The sequence below is a fragment of the Caloenas nicobarica genome, chromosome 3, assembly GCF_036013445.1.
Source record: "Caloenas nicobarica isolate bCalNic1 chromosome 3, bCalNic1.hap1, whole genome shotgun sequence".
In the NCBI taxonomy this organism is placed as follows: Eukaryota; Metazoa; Chordata; class Aves; order Columbiformes; family Columbidae; genus Caloenas; species Caloenas nicobarica.
The window spans coordinates 83,955,090-83,982,542 of record NC_088247.1 but is presented as its reverse complement, the minus strand read 5'-3'; the positions used below and the strand labels follow the sequence as shown (position 1 = coordinate 83,982,542).

At 40.8% G+C, this 27,453-nt stretch overlaps 1 protein-coding gene across 1 annotated transcript in view; it reads left to right on the top strand.

The window, feature by feature from the left end:
* SMYD3 (SET and MYND domain containing 3) overlaps window positions 1–27,253 on the top strand; it is a 411,825-nt gene extending 384,572 nt beyond the window's left edge. Inside the window, exons 11-12 of the mRNA XM_065632390.1 lie at window positions 19,108–19,216; window positions 26,962–27,253. Coding sequence (XP_065488462.1) covers window positions 19,108–19,216; window positions 26,962–27,063 — 211 coding nt within the window. The 3' untranslated portion in view covers window positions 27,064–27,253. The remainder of the gene's footprint in view (window positions 1–19,107; window positions 19,217–26,961) is intronic.
* Window positions 27,254–27,453: the final 200 nt, after the last annotated feature.

Sequence of the window (27,453 nt, the reverse complement as noted above, 5' to 3'; positions counted from 1 at the left end):
ATTGTGAATGTGTTTTCAATTATGAGAAGATTTAAGCACTACAGAGACTTTGTCAACATATTGTAATTTTGTATGCTGTTCAGATGCCACTGTATCTGGGGTGTGCTGTAAAAGCCAGGCTACACTGTGCTGTATCCAGCCTAACATTTTTCATTGGTTTTACATCTGTTTAATAAAATCCTTCAAAATACTGGTATGTTTTTATTCATAAGGGTTTCTCTATATATGCAATATTCTGTGCTATTTCTGAATGATTACATCATCTCTATAGAAGGAAATGAGGTAAATATTGCAATATACAAAATATTTTTCAAATGCTAAAGCTCTGACCTTATAAAACAAAGAAGCAACCTTGAGTCAGCCAGCCAAGAGCTTTTTATCAGTTTAATGTAGCAGAACTTGACCAAACGGGCAAATTTTGAATTACCTTGCCAGTGATGTGAACACAGCAACTGCATTTGTGTATCCATACTATTATTGCTAGTGTTCCTCCTGGATTATGACTGATCCAGAAGAATTTGAATCTTCATTTTGAATTTTTTACTTTTTTTTTTTAAATTTTGGTAGAAGCAGACAGAAAGCATACTCAAAGCATTCATTATTTCTTTCGACAGTTTGCTGGAAGTGGCAGAAGCTATTAAAAAATGGAGGCATACATATCTCATGTTATTCAGCTGACTGGTAATTAAAGTGCAATTAAATTTTTCACGGTGTAGATTGTGTCTGTTTTCCAAAGAAATTAGAAACTGTGGCCCTTTGAGAATTGTGCTTTTAGTCTATAGACATTTACTGCTACAGCATTTATTAAACGCAATCATTGATGAAGTTTGCACATTCAACATACTTATAGGAAGAGGTTTGCAGATAGGTGGCTTCTCTGTTTGGAAGTGTGTTGTACCTATAAAAATGCAGTGTCCTGAAGCTTCCTGTATGTGTCAAAGATTAGTAAATTACAAGCAAAAGCAATCATTTTTTATCCTCATTTTAATTTGGAGAATCCAAGTGTGGTACAAATTGCCCCACAGTTAGGAGTCTGAGCCAACATGACAGAAAACTGAGCTCATAAGGTGATCTTGAATTATTAATGCTGGGGAATATTCAGCAGAGTGAGCTAGGTATTCTGAATTTACTTCTCAAGGAGCCCTTTCCTCTGCACTGGCCATACTGAGAACCTGGGAAAATTAAGCTTCCCATCCAGGCATCTGAAGTTAGATGCCTGTGAGCTGACAGCATGAACATACTGTTGGGATAAGTCCTGCTCTCACTGTCGTGTAAAAGTTTTCTAAAGGCACATTCAAGTATAGTAACAGAACTGATTATTTGTTAACTATTTAGAACCAACTGTAGGTAGATCTGTAAAGGATTTAGACGCGTGCATCAGGCCCATGGAAGTCAACTAAGCAGATGCTTGAGCACTTACTTTGAATGCTTTCCTGAACAGAGATGGAGTTAGTGCTCAAATGCTTAGAAGATGAAGTGTGATGTACAGTACAAAGACATGAAATGACCTCAGAGCACACACTGAAGGATAGATGGACAGAATACAATGTAACCCCCAAAAAATTCAGTGTCAGGGGTGACTAGAGGATTCCTAGGGTGGGAAAAGGTTCAAATTCTGCTTTCTTCAGGTACTGCAGAATATGTGATTTCCTACGAGGGATTTAAATGAGGCAATAGTGATATTCTGGCAATTTAGCATGAAAGGAAACATGAGAAGATGCAGAGAAAAATGCCCAGAAAAAAAAAAAGTTTTCTCAAATTTGGTATCATTAATAGATCAGACAGGATCAGATAGGAGAAAGTCCAGTAGAATGTGAAGCCTGAATTCTGCAGTTCTTTCAGTGCAAATTCTCCACCTGAAGTATCTGTGGCTTTTCTCCAGGAATTATGAGGAAAATAATTCCAGTAGGTGTTCCTTTATTTCATAATTTAGCATGGATCTAAGCAATTGGACACTTGTCAAAATGTCTCATTTCTCAAATTAAAAAAAAGTTTTCTGTCAAATTCTGGGGATAAGCAGAGGTTCCAGATTTCAGGATTCTACCTTCCTTAGAAATGATGACTAATGCAGGAATGTGAAGGAACAGGGAAAGCTGTAACTATTAAGAATCCATTAATCCTAAATAATTATTCATCGGGGATCAAATTCCAACTCCATATACAATGCAATTTAATCATGCATTTAAAGTCTTACATTTATGTGAACAAAACAGGTAATCGAAGGCTCGTGTATCTTGGGAGCTTAGTACAGTACTTGTCCTGCCCTGTGTTTCCTGACACAGAAATGAATTTTATTGAGTACCACTAAAACCTCTTCCTTTAAAGAAAGCAAGAGAGAGAAACAATCTTTTTCTTCAGAGACTATCATCCATCTTCCTCTTCAGGGCAGCTTAAATGAGAAAATTTAGTACTGTGGCTGCAGTTGCTTGCACTTGCTTTGTGCATGTAACCACTTTGTTTTGCCATGAGAAAGGAAAGGGTGACAAATACAATTGAGGTGACAATGTCTGAGAATTTTGATTTTGATTGGCTAACAAACTCCTTCATGTTCAGATTCCAGCTATCCTGACAGGTATATTCATAGAGGATGAAATTCACATGCAGCCAGCCAGCCCCAGGCTTACGCACCACATAAATCCTGTCTAAGCCTTTAAGATGTGCTTTAAGTGGGCCTAATTGATGTACAGGACCTGTACTGGCCCTTATACACATGGGAGAATTGCTCACAGTTTTTAGGCTTGCAATAATTAACTATTGTACTTTGCTTTGAAATCTTTTATTCTTTTTGATCTGCTTCCATTTTTCTTAGTCCAATGCTTTCATGCTGCCTTCTGTTTAAACACAAGCAGAGTGGAATATTTGAGATTGTGAGATATATATTAGATGCAAACACAAATGAAATGTATATTGGAAAGGTCAGCATTCAATAAAAATTCAAATCAGATATTCAGATCTGATTAGACACTGTGTGATCTGTGCAGTATGCGCATGGGGATTGTGCAGCAAATCCACTAAACACGATTATGGGAAAGCACACATTTTGTAAAGGACAAAATTCATCATAGGCCTTAACAATTTGTAAGCCATGGGTGGAGACTAGAATTACTATAGCAACTGATAGTGTGTATGTTGGTAGTTTAGCATTTGCTAGTACATTAAGCACAATATGCCACTTCTGATTAATACTTCATAATTTATATTTATTGTACTCTCAATTTTGGATCAAAATGTAGCACAAACCAGCTTATTAACATAATAATGTAAAATATATTCTTTCATCTAGTTTGCACCTTGCCCTATTTTGTCTAGTATCTGAAAGGACATTTTTTTTTCTCCACATTAGCCAATTTTCTAGCTACCTCCTGTCCACTTAGAGCAAGAAAGCATCAAATATTATTCTGAATAGAGGATAATTACATGTTCGTTGAAAAGTAATCAGGCTAAATATGAAATAACTCTGCAGTAGTTTTCAATGACAGCATCTACAACATGGCTGAAGTGATTACTTTGAATTCACACCTTTAACAAATTGAAATTAACATTGAAAGTCTATAGGTAGACAAGCTAACTCTGGTATTATGCAGAAGAATTATGTCTACCCAAGAATTGCAGCTATTTCCAAATTCCTTCTAAAAATCAGTGTGATTGCCCACATATTATAAATGCTGAAAATTTGAAATTGTAATCTGAACAACGTTTCATACCACAGTCATAATTTCTAATCCAGTCAACTCAAGGCTCATTGGGATAGTCCCACATACACTGGCAAGTGTAGAACTGAGGTTTGACTAAATACTCTTTCTTTAAAGTATGTGTAAATTTTCTTTAATCTATTTTGAGTTATTGACCTTATCTGTAAGGTAGAGACATTTGTTGGAGATCATGAAGTTCTAAATAAAGTGTTAAAATTGAATGTGATATCATAATACACACACAATGAGGTAATCGATAGCAATGTTGTGGTGTGGTTAATGGGTGACAAAGACACACTGGGTGCGCTGCTCTACAGGTATTAAATGCTGAATTGCCATCAGTTTCTTCACTGCTCTGATGTATGGAATCTATTCTTCACGTAAATGGTCATTTGCTGCTTTTAAAAAGGAAGATCTACCTTGTAGGGTCACACTACAAAAGCATCGGCAATGAGAGTATGTGATGGAAGCAGTTCAGTCCAGTGCACCAAGCTCATGTCTCAGGTTTGGTACCCTGCTCTGTATGTGAGTGATGCCCTTAACAAGCCTGATGGCTGTGGAGGTTGCTGATCTTGTCAGCAGCCCTTTGCTGGCACAGACACGGGAAAGATGTTCAGTGAAGGAGACTTGGGGATGGGCAAGTCATGTCAAAAGCTAAAGGAGACTTAGTGGTGGAGGGTTCAGAAGAGGCTTGGCTGTTCCCAAAACAAGAAGACAAGGCTGCTGAAAGAGAGAAAAAGAAGAGGTGAGTGTATGTGCTCTGGAGCGGGGACAAACCAAGGCATTCCTGTACTCTGTAACCCAGTAATCTCTCCAATTATTACTTCTCTGTTGAGGCAAAGATAGCCTTTTTCAGTGGTTGTTTTCAGATATAAATATTTATCCACATGAAACTGGCTTAAAATTTTATGTCTTCTGTGTTGTGTAATATTGTATGACATACTGTATGAAATGGCTTGCTCTACATTCTATCATGTAGGAAAACAAAAATTTGTGGTATGGTTGTATTTAATGTCTGGGCTCATATTTTTAAATGCTAAGGCAATCTGCATATCTGCATGTATTAATTTTAAATCTACTTATGCCATGGTGGAAATACTTCTACACAGTAATGTTCATGCTGTCAGTGTACTGCCATGCACAGCAGAATTTCCCTCGGCTCCTCTCTATTCATAATCTAATGTCATAGAGAAGATAATAGTTTGCAGTTTTAACACATCTACTATATCAGGCCTCAAACCAGCGATGAAAAATTATATGTATTTTGCAAAAACTTACTTGCATGTTTAGCATTATTTGTACTTTATAGCAATGTATAAAAATAATCACTTACGTGGATAAACTATCCAGACCTTCTGCTGTGTTGCGGCTAGGTAAGTCTGTGTTCAAAAGTGGACTTTCTTCCTGCCTCTGTTCTGGAAGTGCACTGTTAAAGAGACTGATCTAAAAATGCATAACTTTGGGTTTCCTTTACAGGTAATTATTATTTTTAAACTTAAAATCAGATTTATACAAAAAAAAAAGCACCACAGTAATCCAGGTACTTTCTGAGGAGAAGGGAAGTTAGATCTCAAAATCATGGCCTAAACACCAAAGCAGTGGTCAGTCAGCTTTAGGATGGGATCTAGAACATGCCTGTATGAGCTAAAATGGTCATGTGGCAAAGCTGCTCAGAAAAGTCAAAGCAGGAGCTCAGTGAACAACGTGTCCACCCTGTTGCCTATCAATAGCAGATCTGGATGAGAGCAGATGTGATGATTCAGGGCTAAGGACAGCAGTTGATGGTAGCACTAACCAAGTGAGGGCTAGAACTGAGTGGTATAGCTGCTTCTATGAAGGTACAACTCTTATCAGCTGTTTTTCTGATAAGGGACAATGTAAAGAACTGCCCTGGATATCAAGGACTGTGATAAGGTATGTCATAGTCTTTGCCAAAAAAAATCTGCGGAAAGCCAGTTAGCAATTAGCTGACCCCTTTCTAAGAACTGGTCTTTCATGTGAGTCAAAGTTGCTGGTCCTTTGACAGAGTCTTATGAAAACGGGGAGGAGGTGGACCTAGAACATTGCTTGATGTACCATCATGAGGAGAGAAAGAGAAAAAGAGAAAGAGAGGGAGAAAGAGAGGGAGGGAAGGAGGGAAAGAGGGAAGGAGGGAGGAAGGAAGGAAGGAAGGAAGGAAGGAAGGAAGGAAGGAAGGAAGGAAGGAAGGAAGGAAGGAAGGAAGGAAGGAAGGAAGGAAGGAAGGAAGGAAGTCAGTCCTATTTATTACAAAAGCTTGCAGTGCCATGGTGTGCATCTGCAATGTGACTCCAGGAAAGATTTCCATTTTTCTGGGAAAGAAGCTGTCACCTCGCGGAGGTCTTTTTCTGCACTCTGTTGAGATACATCTTGTCCAGCATGAAATACAAACTGGAAGTGATACAAAAATCCTCTGAATGCATGCCATGAAAGCCAAAAAATATCTAAGCCATATTTCAGAGAAATCACAACTTGACAATCAAATGGTAAGGTCCCATTGTGCTACTTCTCCAAATCAGATGTAGCCATGACACTTTGGTTTTGCTCAAGGCAAATAGATGCCATTTTAGATTTTGATGCCTGCTTCATGCCATGGATTCGTATTTAATAGCAAAGACTTCAAATGTTGTTTTCCTATGCCTCACAAAAGAGTATTGACAGATTTCATGGCTGCCTCCTGTATCAATTTAGAAAAATGCCCTTTAGGCTTCAGAGATTAATGAACATACCATAGATCAATGAGTAGTTTCCTGAGGCTTTATGCACAGTACACCATTGCATGTCTTAACCTGTAATTTTCAGTGTGTATAGGGAGTTTCCTTTGAAACAGCTGTCAGTGGTCTAACAGTTGCATCAAAGATGTGTATCTTGCATGTAGCCCATCCAACTGAGCAATGAGCCTCCACAGGACATACCACTTTGGTTATGTGTAGGTAGACAGGACCCAGGAGTAGAAAATGATGAATAAAAAGATGTCAAGAGAAGGTTAGAGGGGGAAAAGCAACTTGGTGGGATAGAGAATAGTGAAAGAATGAAATATAAGGGTAAGGATAGAGAAATTAGGAAAGAAAGATACAAAAGCTAGAAGAGGAAAATGGAGAAGAAAACAGGAGACAAGTATCTGGGAAGAGGGAAAAAAAGGTAATTTCTTCTTACCGTTAGAAATAATGACTTGTGAGATACACTGGACATTCTGCCTCAGACACAGCTGGTATGTGTAATGGAAAACCAATAGTAAATATTGTGCCATAGAGTTTTAGCCGACAGAGGGGTATAACCTGGGACACAGGATGATATTGTAATCCAGGACACATAGATCCGTTATCCTGACAGCTCTGCTGCACTTGCACAACATCTTGCTGGACTCTTCCCAATGTGCTGGCTGTTATTTCTGAGCTAGAACCATGAACCTTGTCTCACCGTACAGAGATCATCTACTGGGAACTGTGGGCCAAGTATTACAGAGTCCTTCTTTAGCTCAGTGGAACACAACAAACATTTGATAGAAAAAATGGTACTTGATACAGTCCACATGTGTTTCCTTTGCTCCTTTCCCCCCTTCCACTCATCCATAAATCAATGTGCTAATTGCCTCCACAAAATTGGCTGAGAAAGAACTGTGGCTGCTCATGGTTTCATAATTTTAGACAACTACAAGCCATTTATTCATGTGGTTTTGGCGTAATAGTGCAGTTGTAGCTCTTCTTTTGCGCCTGCTGCCCTCAGTGAGCAGAGTGCAAGGTAAACATCTATCAGATGGCTTCGGAGGATTGCTGTCAGAAGTGTGTTGCATCAATAGGATGTCTACCCGCAGCCTGAAAGCAAAGGAGGTTGGACATGGAATGTCTGTGCCTCCAGTGGTGCCCGTGCAAGTACCATTGCAAGGGCTGGAATGAGCAGGTCCCTGTCAAGTAACTCCACAGGATTCTCTGTGCAGCTTCCAGGGTTTTGTTTGTTTCTTTTCTGATGGGCTCATGCCATATTCTTCAGTGTCAAGTTCAGCTACTGCATGTGTGGTGTGGCCCAGAGAGGTGGCTGCTGTTCCATGGCTGTCTTCACAAGGGCTGGATTTCCCATTATTGAAGAAAACGTTATCCTTCCAACGAACCCTTCATATATTTTTATGTAGTATTCACTAAGTGGGAGAAAAAACAGCTAATTCTTTGGGAACTGGATTCCTGTTTACCATGGCCTATATTTTCAGTCTGGGAACTCTTTGTTCCTGTTTCTACTGAAGAGATGTGTTCAGTAGGTCTCTGAATACATTGCACTTTAGCTTACATGAATTGTCCATCCCTTATCTTGCCTATAGAAATATTTCCATGTCACATCAAGACACGAACCTCTAATGACCTAATCTAGAAACACAATCCAAACCTCATACTGAGGAAATTTGATGCAAAACACCTATTGGAGAGTCTGTTATCCTCCTGTCTCACACACCTTTTAAAAGCTCCAAGTGACTGGGCCACATAACTATAGCTATTTATAATTTTGCAAAACCTCAGAATCTTTTAGAACAATAACGTATGATTACAAGACAGTGGACTGAGAACACAAATAATTTTGAGCCAAAAATCTTTTAATAAAAAATACTATGCATTCTGAGCGATGTTGTGGAAATTTGGTTTTGATTCAGTAATGCTGACAATAACATTGTTTTATAGTTCTTAGAAGCATCATGTTCCATGTGCTAGCAAAAGGTGATATGACTATGGCAGTCCATACATCAAACATTAAAACCGGTGCTATTGTACATCAGTACACACTGCCTTGAGATGTTCTGCTATCTGTAATATACATTTAGCCATTGGAGACAGTAGCTCACAGACTGATGTAGTAACTGAGACAATGTACCACACAAAGCATGAAAACTTAAAATTTGCTTTACTTTATATGAACTGAAATATTCATTTCATGGATCTACTTCCTCCTCAAGCAACCTTCTCTTGAAATTTTTTTACCCCCTGTCTGTTCTACCAAGGTACAACGGTGCTCATTAATCAAGGTGTACAGCAAACATGGCATTGCTTGAAAAATGCTTGCTCAGTGAACATGCTACTTTCAATTACAGAGAATTCAAGCATGCCTTGGTCTTTTGAAGTATTGCACACCATTTCCCATGTCATGAAGAGGCATAGTGGTGTTGCCTGAAAAAAATCTCTCCTTTATATTCAGCCAGCATTTCAGGCAGCACTTCAGAGCCTGGCAGAGATTATTGCTTGTGATTGCTGTTCATAAAGTTCATAGCAGGTCTCCTTTTTTCTCTAAAGAATGCTATTTTCCCCCTCCCCTTTCTTCCAGATTGTTTTATTTCCTAGGAAACTCTGGAGCAATTTACATGCCTTTTGGGTCATGCAAGAAATTTTCTATCCAGTTGAGCAACTGGATAAAGTTAAGTGTTCTCCAGTTTAGACAGACGGTCTTGTTTAGCTGTCACATTTTAACTGTGTAGCTTACCAAGTACTTGTAATTCTGTCCAGAACTTGTGCTAATATTTTTAACTTCTACAGAATCTTCCTATTGAGCTCTCAAAGCTCTTCACAAACACAATTCAATTCAGCCTCATATCAGCTCCACTGAGTAGATCACTATTCTCATCTTAAAGAAGGAAAAGCTGAGACATGAGGAGTAAGGTGAGATATCTAAATGACGTATCTGACATCAGGCAATGGAGTTCCTGTTCAGACATGCTGGTAACAACTTATGCATAAGAATCTCCCTAAATTTTGTAATTGCTACTTCAGCTGTTACTGTTGCTATTGTTATTGATAGTAAGTATCCAAGAAGCGAGGAAAACTGAAATTGCAGCTAGTAAAGCACAGGCTTGACAAATTTTGAAAGGTGACAATACTGTGGGTGAAAGCAAAAAAGTTGTAAAAGAGGTGAGCCTGGAAGGAAGCTGAGTGATCAAAAATGAAGGGATGAGCCAGCCAGCCATGGCAGGACATTGAGATTAATGTCACTATGTTCAACAGCTACCGAACCAAATCAGAAGCCTGTACACATTGAGGTGCATCAGATGTCTGCTGTTGGGATGACTGTGAACCCGCATCTTTCTGGTTTGAAGATGGTGGGGGGAAAGGAGAGATCCTTGGTCTTACTTTTTTCCGTAACTCCTCTATTGCTGTTAACATGAACCCTGTTGATAAACACAATGCCACAGTGGTAGTTACTGCAAACAAGAAGGTGTTTACTCAGGGAACAACAATGACACAAGATATCACAAAGCAAAAAGGACCATTTTCCTAAAGGGATGCAGAGTAAAGCCCTTTCTGTATTTGCTTAGCTTCACTATTAGCTATGGACATGGTACACTGCACTTCCAAAGTAAAAGTGGTGCTCAAAGAGCACCCTCACATCAGAGGTGGCACCAAACAATTGAACAATAAGAACCATAGTACTTTAGAAGGGGGAACTAGAGGGCCGTCACCTCAAAGATATAGGTAAAATTCTGAAGAGTGTAGATTTGCTAAAAATATCATGCGAGACTACTTTTATAAGACAATATAATCTAAATGAAGTAAAATACCACAGAGCTAAGCTTCAATGAAGAATGTAATGGAGTATTACAGAGTTAAAGTCATTCTGGTTGGTCACTTGCACAAAAATAAGAAGGTGGATAAGAAAGTGGGTAAGAAAAAGGCAGATTTGGAAAGATATCAAAACAAGAGGGAGATTCCTGAGAGTTCTTTCACAGTCTTCCACCTGTTCTAAGCTGGAAGCTTATTGTTTGGAAGTAGCAGACAGAAGATTTGGTGATCACAGGATGACTGTGACATGCCAAATTATGTAGTCATGGAAGAAGAAAATATGAAACTGAACTTGGCTATCCATTTGCTTTTTGATAAAAATTCAACTGCACCTAGATACACTGGATAACAGTACAATTACTGTCTGTATGAGACAGAACGTATTTTTATTTGTTCTGAACCCACCAGTTGTTGGTCTCATCTGATATATTCTGGGTATTATGAGAGATGATCATTCTGCATTTGCCTTTTCCATGCAGACTATGATTTCATAGATCCATTGTCAAGTCCTTCCACAATTATTTCTTTTGCAGGCTTCTCCTGGTGTTTTTATTTATTCCTTCATTGCACTGCCTCTAACTGTCCTCATCATCCTTGTCTATACCAGTCTACTGAACTCTTCTGAGAAGACAGAATCAGAATTACGTGCGATACCCAAGATATAGGGATGTGATGTATTTTTACAGCACTTGTTTGTTTTCTTTTCCTAAAAATATCTTAATATTTGTTTTGCTTTTTTTGACCATACTGTTCACAGAGCTAATGTTTTCACAGGAATATCCATTATAACTTCAAGATCTGTTTCCCAAATTATATGGGTTACTTCAGAACCCATCACTGTTTATGTAAATGCTTACTAAAACAGTGATCTGTATGTACAAAGAAAAAAAAAGAAAACAACAACAAACCAAACAAAACAAACAAACCAACAAACAAAACAAACACAAACTCTCTAGTCTCCAGAAGTGGAAGGTGACAGAAATCTAGCCAAATAACATGCTGCTTTCATTCTTTTCTGATCCACATCTGCTGGGGGGAAAATGACTATGTGACTATGTCTCTCCAGATTTGAGCCATCCTGTCTGAAACTGGTATTTGTAATCATCTCTCTAAAGAGAGAGAGTTGTTGCACCGCACCTGACAGTTCAGTTTCTCTGGAGAATTACCTGGAGATGCAATAGAAAAGGAAAAAAGGAAGTTTGATACTATTGCTCAAACCAGTGATCCAACTCACATGATTTCAGTCTTTTGCCTTACAACAGACTTCAGAGGCGATCTGAGACGCTGTTGAGTAAAGAGAAGACATTTTGCAGTGAACACGTCAGTACTACCAGCTGTGTCCTTCCTTGTGCAGCCAATGCTTGCACACACACACACGTGCTCGCATGCACGAGATACTGAGGGTGGACCATTTTTCTTAACATCAACAGCTAGTGATAGGTTTGCTGCTGGAGGCGAAAGTGACACCAAGGTCTTTGTCACAATTTATAGTGTCTCTAGAGTATATTTTCTTTCTATATTTCACTTGTGTTTCCATGCATGTTCTCTTTAACTAGCTTTCCCATCCTTCCTTTGCTTTCTTTCCTACACTTCTTGTGTTTTCTGGCATTTTTCCAATATACTGTATACGGCTTTTAAAATCTTTTTATAAATCCTTTGAACTAAACTCTTGACCCTAATCTCTTACTTTTCTGGTTATGCAAGGACTAAGATAATGTGTTCCTATCTGCAGTGGCAGTCCATCCTATCACCTTTAGCTGTAAAGATGGTGAACTCACGACAAAAAAGCCAAGAGCTACAAGATGTTTTGAAGATCAGCCAAGACACAGGGTCAATCTACAGAAAATATTTTCCTATTTCCATGCCAGATTGAGCACTCTTTCTTTCCTTAACATCTCTTAACAGCAGAAGACAGAACATTTGAAGTGGACAGTTGAAACAGACAGTGTAAGCATTTTAAGTGGCTGGGTTAGATAGTTCGAGAGCCAAGATGAAAATTGCAGTTTATACCACTTCATCATTTTATTAAAGTTATCATTCAAATCTTGGCAGAGCCAGCATCTGGAACAATATCCATTTTAATGTGACATAAATTATCAATGTAAGGAATACGGCAGAATGATCAGCACACAGAGAGAAATTCTTTCTGAGATGGATAGCTAACATTTCTTGAGAATTCCATTGATTTAAGAAGTGTGACTGCTTATTTGATCACATCAGATAAAGTGCTGAAACAAATAGTAATGGAACGGTATGAGATGCAGATGCGATGAAAAACATTTTGAGCCATAATTTCACAGATCTAAATCCTGAACTGTTTCCAGAGGTAGTTATTTCACTGAAATAACCAGACATTTCTTGAGTGAGGAAAGAACTTTTAAAAAAAAAAAAAGAAAGAAAAATAAACTTCATTTGCAAAATACAGTGAGCTACATATAAAACTACATTTACTTTCATTTGGATTGGCAGAGTCAGACAAGACAGCATAGACACAAGAACCGGGCTCTGCCTGAAGCAAAAAAACATTCTAAAGTCTTGATGGCATCTAAGTTCAATTCTTGGTTTTCCCAGAGATTTTCTCATGTAACATTGGACAAACCATTTATTTGCTAGGGCCTCTGCATCTTATCTATGCAGGACAAAGGCTGTCATGCCGTGCTCTTTAGTGCTTAGTATGATGAGACTTGTACATGAATTGTGGTCATTGGTGAAAATTTCAGTACTGGGGATACGAAAAGTTTTGCCAATACAGCAATAATACAGATAGAAAGCACATGCAAATTAGACTGCAAAAATGTACAGGCAGGATATATTATAAGAGTATGGAGACTTCCAAGTGAACTCTGATCAGAGGTGTTAGTTCTACACATCTCTACTGATACCAGACCCCAGCTGGCTCAGAAATTATGCAGACTTTATGCTATTTGCGTGATTAAACCAGAAGCAGAGTAAGTCTCTTAGGAGTAAATAATGCTTCAATGTAACAGTAACAGTCAACTTTTCCTGCTGTAGTTTGTAAGAGGTTTTCCAGTATAGAGTTTCTACTGATGATAATGATTTCTCATCACTGGCAAAGGTTTCGTGTAATGTTTTAAGGGCTGTGCAATAGCAGTTACTTCCAGGAAACTCTCCATGTTTGTGCCGAGGAGCTGATCCCAAAATCCAAGTAACAGAGGTCCAATCTGGGAAAAAAACCAGAAAAAGGCAATGCCAGCATTTAACTGTTCACTGATACTTGGATCATCTCAGTGAGACACGGTGATGGAGAGATAAAACGGACAATAAACATTTCGGGACAGCTGGCGTATATCAGGTCTGCCACAGGTAGAGGACTTAATCTGCTACTCCAAAAATGACATGGCTGCTGCAGAAAGTATAAGGGGAGTTGTAGGGTACTGAACTGATATAAACTTATCTGGTCATCTATGGTAAATAGGAAGTTGTTAAGAGAACAAAAGGAAGAGAGGGAGAAAGAGAGAGAAAGAAAAGGCAGAAAGCTTAACAGGTTAACACCATTATTATTCCAAGAAAAGACATACTATTAACATGAAAGCCAGGCCAGTACTTTTTTGAAGGCTTTCACAGCAACCTCTAAATATTATACAGAAGTTAATATAGATATATTGCCCTTAGAAATTTTACAGTTCCAACTAGACTTGTAATATTTAGCATGCAAAACAGATTCACTTAGTCCAGTTTCAGTGACATGTTCCCACTTCCTCCAAAAATAACTCTGTAACCTGGTTACATCCCCGGCAAAACTCTTGCACAGGGCTTGTGCTTATTAAAAAAAACTAATATTGAGCAAATTATGTAAAAAGCTGCTTAAGATTGTTTTCTATAAATAGGGCATTGCTTGTTAAGCACTATTTCAGCCTCAAATTGCTGGTTTTGGAGCAGGAATTTCTGGGTGAAATTCTGTGCAGGAGATCAGACTGAACAGCTGCAGCACCTTTGGAATTAAGATCTGTGAGTTCCTAAATGAACACAGTTTGTTTACCTATCTTATGCTCTTAAGACATATGATTTCTTTGACTATTCATAAAATAACTGGTTCCTCCCTGGAAATGTTGATAGATACCAAATGTTTCATACTTTTTAGCACAAATTATAATTTGTCCTTAAATTTGTCCTAAAAATGTTTCTCACAGTTCCCATATATATAGAACCCATTGATCATCTCAGCCAAGGAGTAGAAATAATATCATGCCAGTTAGATGGCCAGTCTCACATCCCTGAGTAATAGAGAAACAAATAACTGGACAACAAAAAAGTAATTCCTCGGCTGAAGTTCATTGAATGTACTCAAATACTGGGGAAGTCAGAAATCAAGAATGAGTCACAGAAAGAAGAGAAGGTTGAACTTATTGGGCGCTATGTTTGTGGTGAACATTTCCACCAGCTGTAGCTAGTATGTTTATGTCATGAGGCTGATGCTGTCCCCTTTGCATTCCGCTCACCAACTTTCCTGAAGCCCAGGAGCCTCTTAATTCCTCCTCTGTTGCTGCAGCTCCTAAATCTGCTTTCTGTCTTTTATGCTGTCATATTTACTTGCACTAAAAGGTACTGCAAACCAATTTACAGTTATGTATAGCATCACTTTTTACATGTCATCATATTACAGAGCCTTGTAACATTTCCACTTTAAACCTTTATGTCAGGTTTTATAAATCCTGCCTGCTTCTAATTACATCAGTCATGAGACAACAGTGTAAATGTTAACCCCACAGACTGATTTACAGGCAACGGTAGGCGCCTATTTATTTTAAAATATGAGGCATTAGAAAAGGCAGTGATTTTGCATAGTCTTGTTTGTTTGTTTGTTTTTGGTTTTTAATACTAGGCTTTAATTCACAAGAGAACACCAAAGCTCTGATTATTTACCCTGCAATGGGAGATAAGTTGAGTGGAATTAATGGAACTTCAGTATAAAGAAATAGAAGAAACTGACTAAAATTTGTCATAGGGTTGCCTTTTTACATTGTCCTTTACATGAGAAAACAAGGGATTGCTTGGAGAGATTCAGAGGTAATATATAGAATGAAGAAAAATATTTTTTTCTTTGTAAAGTATATGATCAGTGTCTGCTCTGGAGGTTAATCAAGACAAAGCTTGTGGCTGAATTACAAATAGGAGCTATTGATCTCATGGTGTATTAGAAGCAGCTGTTGCTTTGCAGAGTATGGCTCCTGGCTGTTGGGTTGTACCCTGTTTGGATAATGGTGACAGCGGGGGACTGCAAGGGTCTGTCTTGGGACTTGGCGTGTTTAACAACTTTATCAGCGATCTGTAGGAGGCAGGAGAAGGCACTTCTGTGAGGTTTGCGGGTGACACTGAACTTGGGGGACCAGTCCATAGGCAGGAGGGCAGGCTGGAGGGATGAGCCAGCATGGATGCTGTTGGTCATAGGTGCGAACAAAGCTGTGCGGTCTTATACAAGCATAGGATGTGGTACAAAATGTACAGATCCTTCTCAGTCTCCTCCAGTTCTCTTGTCTACCACGCAGCCTCACTTGTTAGTTGTTTTATTGTTTAATCTCTCTTTGCAAGTGGACTACTGGGCATTGACCAGTGCCAAGGGCCAGGAAATATCACTCCACAGAACTATCTTTATTTCAGCTTTCAGTATGTTACTGTTCCCCTTACAAACCCTGAGGCCTTGGTAAATCTCATAAAATCCTTTTCAGATTGAAATCCTAGTCTTCCCAAGCTGCCACATGTTTTATAGCATGTATTTCTCTATAGTTGTCTTAGTCTCATGTTGACAGTCTTTAGGTATCAGTTCCTTGGCTGGTAAATGTCTTCCTTATTCTTAAATTTATCCACTTTGTTTTGTTCAGAGCAATGTGTGGGGATAATAAACTGGCTCACAAATACCTGACACTGCTTCTTACGTCTTTCTACCATGCCAGTTTTTTTATAATACTGAATCCTAGGGATACCTGGAAGAAGCCAGCAGCATTTTTCCCACTTAGACATTTCCCAGAAGAGCTGCAAGCTGCCTGGATTTCTCTAGTAAACTCACTCAATGGATGTGCTTCCACAAAAGATGTTCCAATAGTTTAATAGATTTATTCCAGAATATTATAATAAACAGTTGTTTCAGTTGTCAGTTTTAAGGCTTGCAAAATGTAACTATGTACATGCATAAGATCAGAGCATAAATCAGCTCCGTAAAACAGCTTTGTAAATATTTATGAGCACAAGGCTCTTTGTTTCACACTTACTCCTTCTGTGTCCTCACCTTAAATTTTCACTTGTTTTAGTTTATGGCTGGTACTCTGGGCCAAGTACCTGACATTGCTAAATTGCTGCCTGTTTTCTCTGGTGTCGTGTGTACCACCATCCTAAATCTTCATTGGCTGCAGGTGAATGTATGATGTATAGAAAGAAACCTTTTTGCCTGGAGAGGCAGATTCCGAATTCTGATGGACCAGTGTGAGGTTTAGCAGGCACCACATTGCTGAACTAAAGCATGGCCTGCATTTGTCTACGTGAGCTGCCAGACAAGGCAGGACCCAAGTTCCCCGTTTGTGTTACTATTTTGGATGGGGCTGGTTATTCAGGAGGGAGCAGAAAAGGGGAGACATTAAAAAGATGGTTGAAAGGATGAAAGGTGAAGGTATGGAATGAAGAAGATGTGAAGAGGCCATGCAGGAGCAGTGGGAAAAGAATCAGAGCTGTCAGGATACAGCAGAGACAGTCTAGTGGGTGCTGCAAAGATGACTTACCATCTCATGCAAGTCTTTGCCTCCCTGGCTCCTTTTCTTTTGGTCACGATCCTTGTTCCAGGCATCTTGACATTTCAGCGGCCCAGAGGAGAGGGAAGGACCTCTTTACTCCTCCTTTTGAAGCAGTCACAGGTGAGGGTAGAAGTACGCAATCAAAAAGGCATATTTTTTTGGCAATTTCTACAAAGTTGTGCATGTGCTCACTGCTCCCATTTGTGCCGTGTTAGTGCTGCAGTTTCTATTACTCTTCACTAATCCACACCAAAATCTCTGACCTAGTTGCTTTTTCTCCCTATTTAACTAGTAGTACCATGTTAATTGATATAATAACCAGAAACAAAATCTAAAAATAAACCTACTGATAATTTTCCAGTGTTTGTTTAACCAGATCCTTAAAGGTCCTGAGTGGTCATTTTGGACTGAGATAAGTGCTACCATTTTTCTCCTCTCTTGTCTGCTGGCTCTCCAGCCTCTTTGAACTGCAGCCCTCAAGGGGTCTGAACAGGTGGTGGTTGTGGCAATTCAGGATGATTATTCCCTTTCAAGAGCTGGTTTCTGCTGCTTCGTGAGAGGCTTTGGCACATCAAGAGCTGTTGCTCCTGAGATCCTGCCAGGCAGGCTTCCCATGTGTTCCTGTATGTCTCTGCTGAAACTGCGTGGGATCAGCAGAAGAGGGGTTTTGGGGTGTGAAAACATTTTCCATGATGTTTACACATCTTTATTTGAGATTTGTAAGGACAGCCAGAGACACTGCCATTTAAACAATTTCTTGTATTTAATAATATTTGCATTTTCATTAGTGAAAAATAATGGAGAAAGGTAAGTCACTCATTTGCACGCAAACTTATCAGAAGATTTCTATACATTATACAAATGTACATCATTTAATGTCTTAGCATGCATTTAATCACACCCATGCAGGTTTAAGAGTCTTTCTGACTGCAGTGATATCATTCATTAGCAAGTCCCCTGAAGTCTGATGATCATAAGTTTGGCATAAACAGAAAAAAAAAATCTTCAAAGAGTAGATTTTGGGAAACTTATTAGCTCTTCTTCCTGCAGTTGTGACAAATTTTGTATTTTTTTAGACACTCTTCAAGCACACCACTGGTGTACTTGAGGAAATAAAATGCTGTTTGATCAAATAGGGTCTTTGTCTTTGGTGAGTCACACTTAAGGCTTTTATACTTTTGTTTGTATAGTTAGTCAAAAAAGACCTGAGATCTTTTCCAGGCGACTTAACCTCTAGGCATGTCCCTTCACCTCATGTTTCCTGCTGGCCAGTTCAAGGCAAGTGACGTCCATGGCTTTCTGCAGCCCCCAGGTTGCTCTTCCAGGATGCCACACTCTCCACATCCAGGACACTGGGCTGGGGTGGGATCCAGGTGTTGTGAGCCAAAGGCCAGCAGGCTTTGGAAATATGGAGTGGTCACTATGAAAGCATGGGCATTTCAAGAGCATCTTGAGAGGAATTAATGATGACATTGCTCTCCGTCTACTTCCTAGAAAAAAAGTGAGCGTAGTTCTGTTTTTAACTCCAGTGAGATTGATGGAAAACTTCTGTTTCTGTGGAATTAAATAAGCTCCTCACACTAGCAGATACCTTGTCTAGATGCACAAGCCAAGTCTGAGATGTTTCCTTGGATGTGCAGCACCAGTTCTTTCTGCAACAGGGAGCAGCAAGTAAACCCTCAGAAACAGTGGCACTAATGTTACCTACCTGCTTTCCCTGCAGTCCTTCTCCTTCATCTTGGAGGATCCAGGACTGCGTTCCCTGCTGAAGCTTCCTCTTAAAATTATACCTCTCCAGAGACTTGAGATTGTAAATGACCTCTGTTTGCAACACTAAGTACAGTAAATTCTATTGTATTATCCAACAGTAGCAAATGAAATAATCCCACTTCCGTCACTTTCTAACAGGATAATGTTAAAGTTGTTCCTCTGAGATGGAGAGTAATAATTTGATAATTCCCCTCAGTATTTCATGCTTCTCAGTAGTGCAGCTAATTTTCTCTGAGTACCTTATTAGCATTCACAATGACTTTGCAGTCCCACCCTAATAGCTCTCCACAGAGGCAGTGACTGTGAAGGTGAGAGCTGACAGTGACACATTTTCCTCCTTTTTCTCTGCAGACTGTATTATCCTGGTTTCCATCCGCTGAGGGCTGTCCAGCTGATGCGAGTGGGCAAACTGCAGTACAGTCAAGACATGTTTCCTCAAGCACTGGAGACCTTGAAACAGGTCAGTATTCAGAAATGTTTTTTCTGTGTCCCCCTCCCTCGCTTCTCCCGAACCTGCCATGTGTCCCCCTTCTGCTCGGACTGTACCTTTGGATACTCCTCACTGCTTTTTCCATCAGTGGTGTTTCACTAGGCTGCAGCTGGGTGTGGTGACGGGTCAGTATTGTTCAGTGCTTCAGGCACTGATTTCCTCTAGTATCAGTCACTGCTAATTACAGTTTGATAGCTCAGAGATGCCTGGATGAAAAATGACTATTAGATCTGCAGAAATAAAAATGCCTCAGTGCCTCATACTCTCCTTCTCTCTATATTAAAGGGAATCTGGGAGCACTGAAAGTACCAGAACAGAAACAGAGCTGCAGTTTCTACCCTCCTTATTCCCTATCAGGGATTTGTGATTACAGATTGGAGAACTTTGCCTTTAATGCTTATATGTTACACTCAAATCAACAGGCATCTTCTCAATCCCTCCTATTTCTGTATCATTCATCATCTTTCTCTTCTTTGATCTGGTTTTGCAACTGGTGCTTTGCGAGTTACGTTTCACCTTTAAGCCATCCTTGTTGTACCTGAGCTGAGTTTTGTATTAATTTCCTCCTACCTCGGGCTCTTATTTATCCTGCCATTATATTGCTTTTAGTATCATCTTAAATATATTGAAGAATCCCCTTCCATGAACAACATGTCCGCAGGACGTAGGCTCTCACTCGCTTCCCATCTCAAGCCCTCAATCACTGCTAGAGTGTTTTGCTCCCCCTGGAAGATGTGCTGCCTCCAGTTCGCCTCAAAGGGGTCTTGTGCTTATTGTCTTGTATTATTGATTGTCCTGGCATCAACTTGGCCTAAAGACAATACATGCTTCGCGTGGTTCTCCCTCTCATCTCTTGGCCCACCTCCCGTGCCTGACACAGCCTTGCCCACAGAAAGTCACCTGGCCCAGCTACTGGCCTGTAGCTGCTGGGCAGGATCAGGCCCCAGCACTGGCACCGGTATTGTAAAGAAGTGCAGAAGTTGTTTGTATGTCCTCTTTGTTTAACGTCCATCGTATGTGAAGAGCTGGTCTTGTGGCAAAGAGTTAGGGCAGCTGCTTGGATAGAAGGGGATGAGTGTCTGCACTGGGAGTGGAGTTGAGAAGTGGTTTTCATTCCTGCCTGGATCCCCTATAAAGTTAATATCAGTCATGACTCTCTAGATAACTTAGTGGTTTGTACTTTTTGACCCCCTGTTTGATTTTAACATCTGATCAATTATGCAAGCTGAATAGCTGATGATTTCCACATGTTGAAATAATAAATTAGTATTTAATAAGATGCCAGTCTTACTAACTCTTTGTAACTTAAATCTTCGCTTGATATATTTAACTTAAATTATGGCCAATTCCGATCATTACAAAACAGATGGAAAAGTAATCAATTCTATTTTCCATGCATCTTTCAGAAGTCATGTATCTGTCATGTGCCCTTTCCCCCATATAATATTTATAATTTCCAAACATTCAGACTTTCCTTTTTAGCAGGTGGAGTGAGACCCCAGTCAGAGGAGCTTCTATTTTCATAGATAGTGCTGCAATATATCAACAGGAATACTTGTAATTGCATTTCTAATATGATACCACATTAAATTAAACTGAAGTGAATTCCCCTAGAGATATATGAATGCTGCTCATCAATGAAGGTGGAAGTTGTAATGGGGTTTTGTATGTTTTTAGTGAAGAAGTTGCCCATTGCCAGCCAGATTGCTATTGTATTATCCTTTGAATACTGAACAATGCCTAACACAGAAACCACTTTTCAAGCTGTGATCTCCTCTTTCCCTGAAAAGGGAGAATAAGGTGCTGATTACCGTTCTATGCCATACTTCAGTGCATCTCTAACTGTGGTCTCCAAGCCATTAGTAGTCCACAAGGCCATGGTAAGTGCTTTACAGCTGAGATGCAGAACCATTTACAAACTCAATCTATTGTGGTTTTACCTATTCCCTGTGCAGCCTCCCCTTTCTCACCATGTGTGAGACAGGGAGAGACTGAACTCCCACTCTCTGGGAGCACAGCTGAGAGGAGGAAAAGCTTCTTGTCATCCTGTTTCTTCATATAACTTATGAGCACAGGACACAACACTTCTTTGGATGAGATCTGAAACTGATTCCCTTCATTGCTGTCTACACTGGTACAAATTAGAGCAAGATATAATTCCCAGTTTGTTGCAAGTAGAGGCTGTGATTCATAATATAACTCAGATAATGTCCTAGAGTTATATGAGAACACAGTTTGTCCCTTTGTGATTAGATGTGTCAACAGAGCATGCCACATGCTCAGAGCAGAAACTCCATTACCTTCTCTGCTTCATTACTCTTCTTAATACACTCTGACACGGAATAGCACCCTGTTGGATCCCTCGTCAGACTAATTTCAGTGTGGCGTTAAGGAGAAGGATGTGTAAGGTGCAGAGGAATTGAGATCTGAGTGAAATTCACCTCACTTCTATAAATCCTGCTTAATCAGGCCCAGCCTCAGAGCTGCTGGGGATTGACAGCCTCTCTGCATCAGATGTGCAGCCTGTTAAGACCAGCAGATCTTCATATGCAGCTCTGCAGCCCAGCCCTTGCTGCAGCTCTCTGTGCATAGCCACCTTACTCTTAGCACCCTTTGGGTTTTGTCCTCTGCCCTGCACCCCCAAAGAAGGCTTAAATAGTGTGGAGGGCTTTATGTTACCCATTAAAATGAAATCTCCCCTAAAAGTGTATTAGGCCCTGCAGAATCTAATTGCCACGTTTTGGAAATAGAAGTGTTACAGAGAGGCAATACTCCACTTCTGGACTAAAACCTGAAGGTAGCCCTTGGTTTATTGTAAAACCAACATACTTTTTAAAAATTTATACACGTATATATGAAAGATGTAATGGTGGGAGGACAAACAGAATTATAGATTGGGAAAACCTTTGTCAGCAGAAGACAAGAGCTGGAGCCCAGTCTGAAAAACCTAATTTAAAGAGCCTGGAATGACTGTAAAAAGTGGCAATAACAAAAGTTGCAACAAGCTGTCTTTTGAATCCAAAAGCTTCTAGACTGGGAAGCAGCATTCCTTTAGGAGCCCAGGACAGGGCTGCACCTCCGGAGCTCACGGGAGCCCCTAGCAAGTATATAGATGTGTCCCGAGGCGCAGCCGTTAGTGTAAATATTTGTTAGGTGTCATTTGTTACCTTCACAGCACTGTAATTCACTTGTTTGGTTGCCCACAACCTGAGTGGAGTTGGACTCAGTTTGGGAGACCAGGACAGGTGCAGAGGGGGAAGCTTGGGCTTAATTTCGTACCGTCATCTCCTTGAAGCAAGATGCTGAGTGCTGCAGCGCGTTGTCTCAGCTGCTGCTCCATCCTCCGGACTGCAGTGGTGGTGGCAGCTGCCCACACAAATGCACTTCCCTGAGCAGGGCAGTGGTGCCCAGGTGCTGAGTGACAGCTGACAGGGACAGGGGCAGACAGGAGGATGCACACACCTACAACACTGACTGGCCAGTTTCCCCTGCAGACCCTGCACTTGGCTGGCACCATGAGCTGATGGGTATGGCTGTCCTGTCTCGCAAAGGCCTGCGATAGAGACTACATTGTTCCCCTTCTTACTGTCATCCTTGGTGTGAGGGCAGAAAGCACAGGAATTGGGATAAAATCCCTCTGGGGTTTCACAGCAGCACTGAAGAAATCCCCTTTCTCCAGGTGTTTGCTTCAAGCACTGAATTGTTTACCAGCTGTGGTTGATAGTAACTGTGGTGGTTTTTCCTTTTCCTATACCTGCTTTAACAAGTGTCCCCTTCATTCAGGAGAGATGGAAAAACACAGGTACTCCCTCTGAAATGCTAGCTTTCACTTCGTGCTATTTTGGCACTTGACCATTTGCTGTCTGCTTTCCCTGCGATGGAGCAGAGCCATCCTGCATCTGCACACAGTTCCCCACAGCGGTGGTGATGGGCAGCCCGCGCCAGCCCCATGCAAATCAGGTGCAAATGACTCCGCTGCATTTCATTTGCATTCATGGAGCAACAGCCATACCACTAATCTAATGGGCTTTATATTCTGCAGGGAGACAGTGTCTTGCTGTCTTGCAATTACTATAGTTTTTCATAATTAGATTTATTCTTTTAGCTGAGAGGAAGACCACACAGTCCACAAGACTCTGCTCAGCCTCGACATCGCTGATTAGTGTGCCATTTGGGAGAGCAGGGGAGTGTTCAGAGAGGCTGCATGTTCCTGCTTTTGCCCAGTTTGACAATTCCTTGCTTTGGAGGTGAAATTATCCCCAGATTTGCACTGACCTATGCAAAAACAGCTGCATAACTTAATGCCAGTTTAAGATGGGGATTACAGAAGTCATTGCTATTCTAAATTCGACGCAGCTGGTTCTGACTCATACTGCAGCGTGTGGAACAGTACGTTACATGAGAATGATTTTCTCCCTGAGGAAGCAAAAGGATAAAAACTGGGTGCATTCATCTGCCATACCAAGGAAAGAAAGGATGTGGAAGGGAAATGTCAGAAGTGAGAGAGTAGTCAGCAATGGTGGCATTGTCTCAAGATTAGGTGTGATATTAAGGATTTTTGCCTTTTAACATAGGTATATCCACATGGACATCTCTGGCTGTGCTTCAGGTTATGCAGGTTCATCGCTACTAGCCTGACCTTTGTCCTGCAGGTGGGATGAAGGTCAAGGTCAGCTGCCCCAGGGCTGCGACTCAGAGGTATCCAAAGGCACAGCTCTTAGCAAAGGTCATTAGCAATAAATCCATCAGCTTTCTTGGCCAGGCCATGCAAGCACTGTTCACCAAGTGTGTCTGATCCATGGCTGGATGTTGATGAGGCCTTCTATGGGCAGCAGAGCGTGGCCTCACAGTCACAGGCTCTGGTTGTTATGGGGGATTTTAACTACCCTGATGTTTGCTGGAAGGACTACTCAGCCAGCCAGCCTCAGTCTAGGAGGTTCCTCCAGTGCATTGATGATAACTTTCTGATGCAAATGGTGGAGGAGCCGACTAGGAGAGGTGCGCTGCTGGATCTCGTCCTCACTAACAAGGAGGGTCTGGTTGAAGCAGTAAAGGTGGAGGGCTGCCTTGGCTGCAGTGACCATGAGATGGTGGAGTTCAGAATCTCCTGTGGTGGGAGCAGCATACCGAGCAGAGTTGCAACCCTGGACTTCAGCAGGGCCAACTTTGGCCTTTTCAAACAATTGCTGGAGGAAATCCCGTGGGCAAGGCTGCTTGAAGGTAAAGGGGCCCAAGATAGTTGGTTAACATTCAGGGACTGCTTCTACCAAGCTCAAGATCAGAGCATCCCGACACGCAGGAAGTCAAGGAGGGGAGCCAGGAGACCTGCGTGGTTAAACAGGGAACTGCTGGGCAAACTCAAGTGGAAGAGGAGGGTTTACAAATCATGGAAGGAGGGGCTGGCCACTTGGGAAGAATATAAGGCTGTTGTCAGAGGATGTAGAGAGGCAACTAGGAAAGCTAAGGCCTCCTTAGAGTTAAACCTGGCGAGAGGGGTCAAGGACAACAGGAAGAGCTTCTTCAAATACATGGCAGATAAAACTAACACCAGAGGCAATGTAGACCCACTGATGAATGGGGTGGGTGCCCTGGTGACAGAAGATACAGAGAAGGCAGAGTTACTGAATGCCTTCTTCGTCTCTGTCTACACTGCCGGAGGCTGTCCTGAGGAGCCCCGTACCCCTGAGGCCCCAGAGGAAGGCAGGGCAATGGAGGAGTTTGCCTTGGTTGATGAGGACTGGGTTAGGGACCAGTTAAGCAATCTGGAACAGGCTGCCCAGGGAGGTTGTGGATTCTCCTTCTCTGGAGACATTCAAAACCCGCCTGGACGCCTTCCTGTGTAACCTCACCTAGGTGTTCCTGCCCTGGCAGGGGGATTGGACTAGATGATCTTTCGAGGTCCCTTCCAATCCCTGACATTCTGTGATTCTGTGATTCTGTGATGGCTGATTGACCTGGCCACATTGCTCTGGGGTGATCCTGTCCCTGCCTGTCAGCCTGGGCACAGCTGCGTGTCGCTGCACGGCAGCACGCACGGGATCCCACCTGCAGCGTCCTGCTCTGCACCAGTCAGGGATTCCTGCACCATGCAAGTGCCAGTCTTTCTCCATCCCTCTGGTTCTGACAGGGAAGGACTGGAGGACTGGCTGTTATTCTTGCTTTTTACACTACTTTTTCAATTTTTTTTTTTATAAGCTCCCGTACAGCTTAATACCTCACGCTCCACTATGCTGAACTACATCTATGATCTGTTCTTTACAACATTTCCCTAATATGTTAAATTAGGAAAAGAAGAACACTAAGAACAATACAAGTAGGCTTTTCAGAGAATATAATTATGACTCACTTGCAAACACTTGGAAAAAACATGCCCAGCTTTGTATTTCTGCTAAAATAGAAATATGCAAAAAATGGAGATTTCTGATTTTATTTCAGATTTCTTAGGCATTTCTAATGGCAATGAAAGCATTTCCATTGTTCTGTTTAACTGAGTATTTTATCATTTAGTAGTAGGGCATTGTGGTATCTCAGAACATATTTGACTTTTTAGAGCTCCTTGCACACTCTGATTTGTTTTGACTTCTATTTCAACTTGTTCTTTCAATCTTTTGCTGCCTCCCTCTTCTTTTAAGAATTAGATAATTTGAAGCAAAAATAAACTGTGCTAGAATTTCCATATGCGTGCCAGTCTCTGGAATTTGGAAGCTGGCTTTCATTCATTCCACCAAATAATATATTTATTTTTATCTTTCCAATTTAAATGAGCCCCTTCCTCAAGATGTGTTTCCAAAAGGTCCTTCTTCTGCAATCCAAAGCTGATTTAGCTGAATTTTGTCAGCTGACTGGACCAGGAACCCATTGAAACACAGGCTGCATTTAGTTTTTGACAATTCCTCAGTTTGAGGCGAGGTAAAATCTCTGATGTTTCTTCTCCTACCAGTACCCTTCTAGCTCCTATGTTCTTTCTTCAGAAGTGCTGAATCCATTTCTGTCTGGTACTTCTCTCCTTGCAGGAGGAATTTAACAGAATGAAGAAGCAGAAATGTCATATGAAAAGTGATGATCTAAACAAGAGCTAGGCAAAGAGTATTTCAGATGTATCTGTGGCAAGGAATCAGCAACACCACAGGCAATATCAGCAAATGTAAATTGACCTAGCAATGAATAGGAGATGACCAACACAGACAGAAAATAATCCCCGGGAAAAGCAGGAAAGACCCATTCCCCTGCATGCCTTTTTACAGTGAAGCTATTAATGTACTCATTTGTTTGATGCTATGCATAGTTTCTCCTGATACAGTTAAAGCACTTTATTCCATTGGTTAAGCATTAATCCATTTCTCTTTACAGGACTTGAGGCTACCAACATAATGAATGTCACAGTCATCTTTTAAAGCCTTGGGTGCTGTAGCTGACCAATCTTTAAATGGCCCTCATGTCTCTGTGCAAAAGTATCTTCCTCTATAATTCCACACATCCACCTGTGCAATATATTCATGGGCTTTAACACCTGGGAATGATGTGTCAGTGCCTCCTCCTTTGTCAGGGACAAATCATCATACACTTTGGGATGCTTCACTCCTATTTCTACTGTACCATGCGTTGAAGCCCCCAGCTGCCAACTGCTTGAGGACCAGGACTTCTGTCCCTGCCCCACTGCAGTAACCAGCCCCTTGCACAATGACTAACATGTCCTCTTCTGTTCTCTCCTCAAGGCCTATAATATTATGAAGGTGACGCATGGGACAGATCACAGCCTGATGCAAGCCTTGATGGAGATAAAGGAACAGTGCGAGGCCATCATGAGAATACAGTGAAGAAAACCTTCAGTCTGGAAAACAAAATATTCAAGGAGAAAGGAAATCAAATGCTTTTTATTGTATTGGAAAGCCTCTTGATGATTTTGGTGTCTTTTTGTTAGGTCCTAAATGTTCAGTATTAGTTTTGCTGTATGATTGGAAATGAGTTAATATTTGGAGGAGTATCTGCAGTTTTTCAGAGGATTTTTTTTTTCCTACCAAACAGTCTAATAGACAATACCTAATTATCAATTTACAATACCTAATTTAATTGATAATAAGTATTGGGAAATGCATATAGAGTCTTCATCAGTTACAAAGTGATATAATTCCATTGATATCAGCAGTCAATTTATTATAACATTTTACGCCAGCAATTAAGGATCTCATGTCAGACACATTATAAGT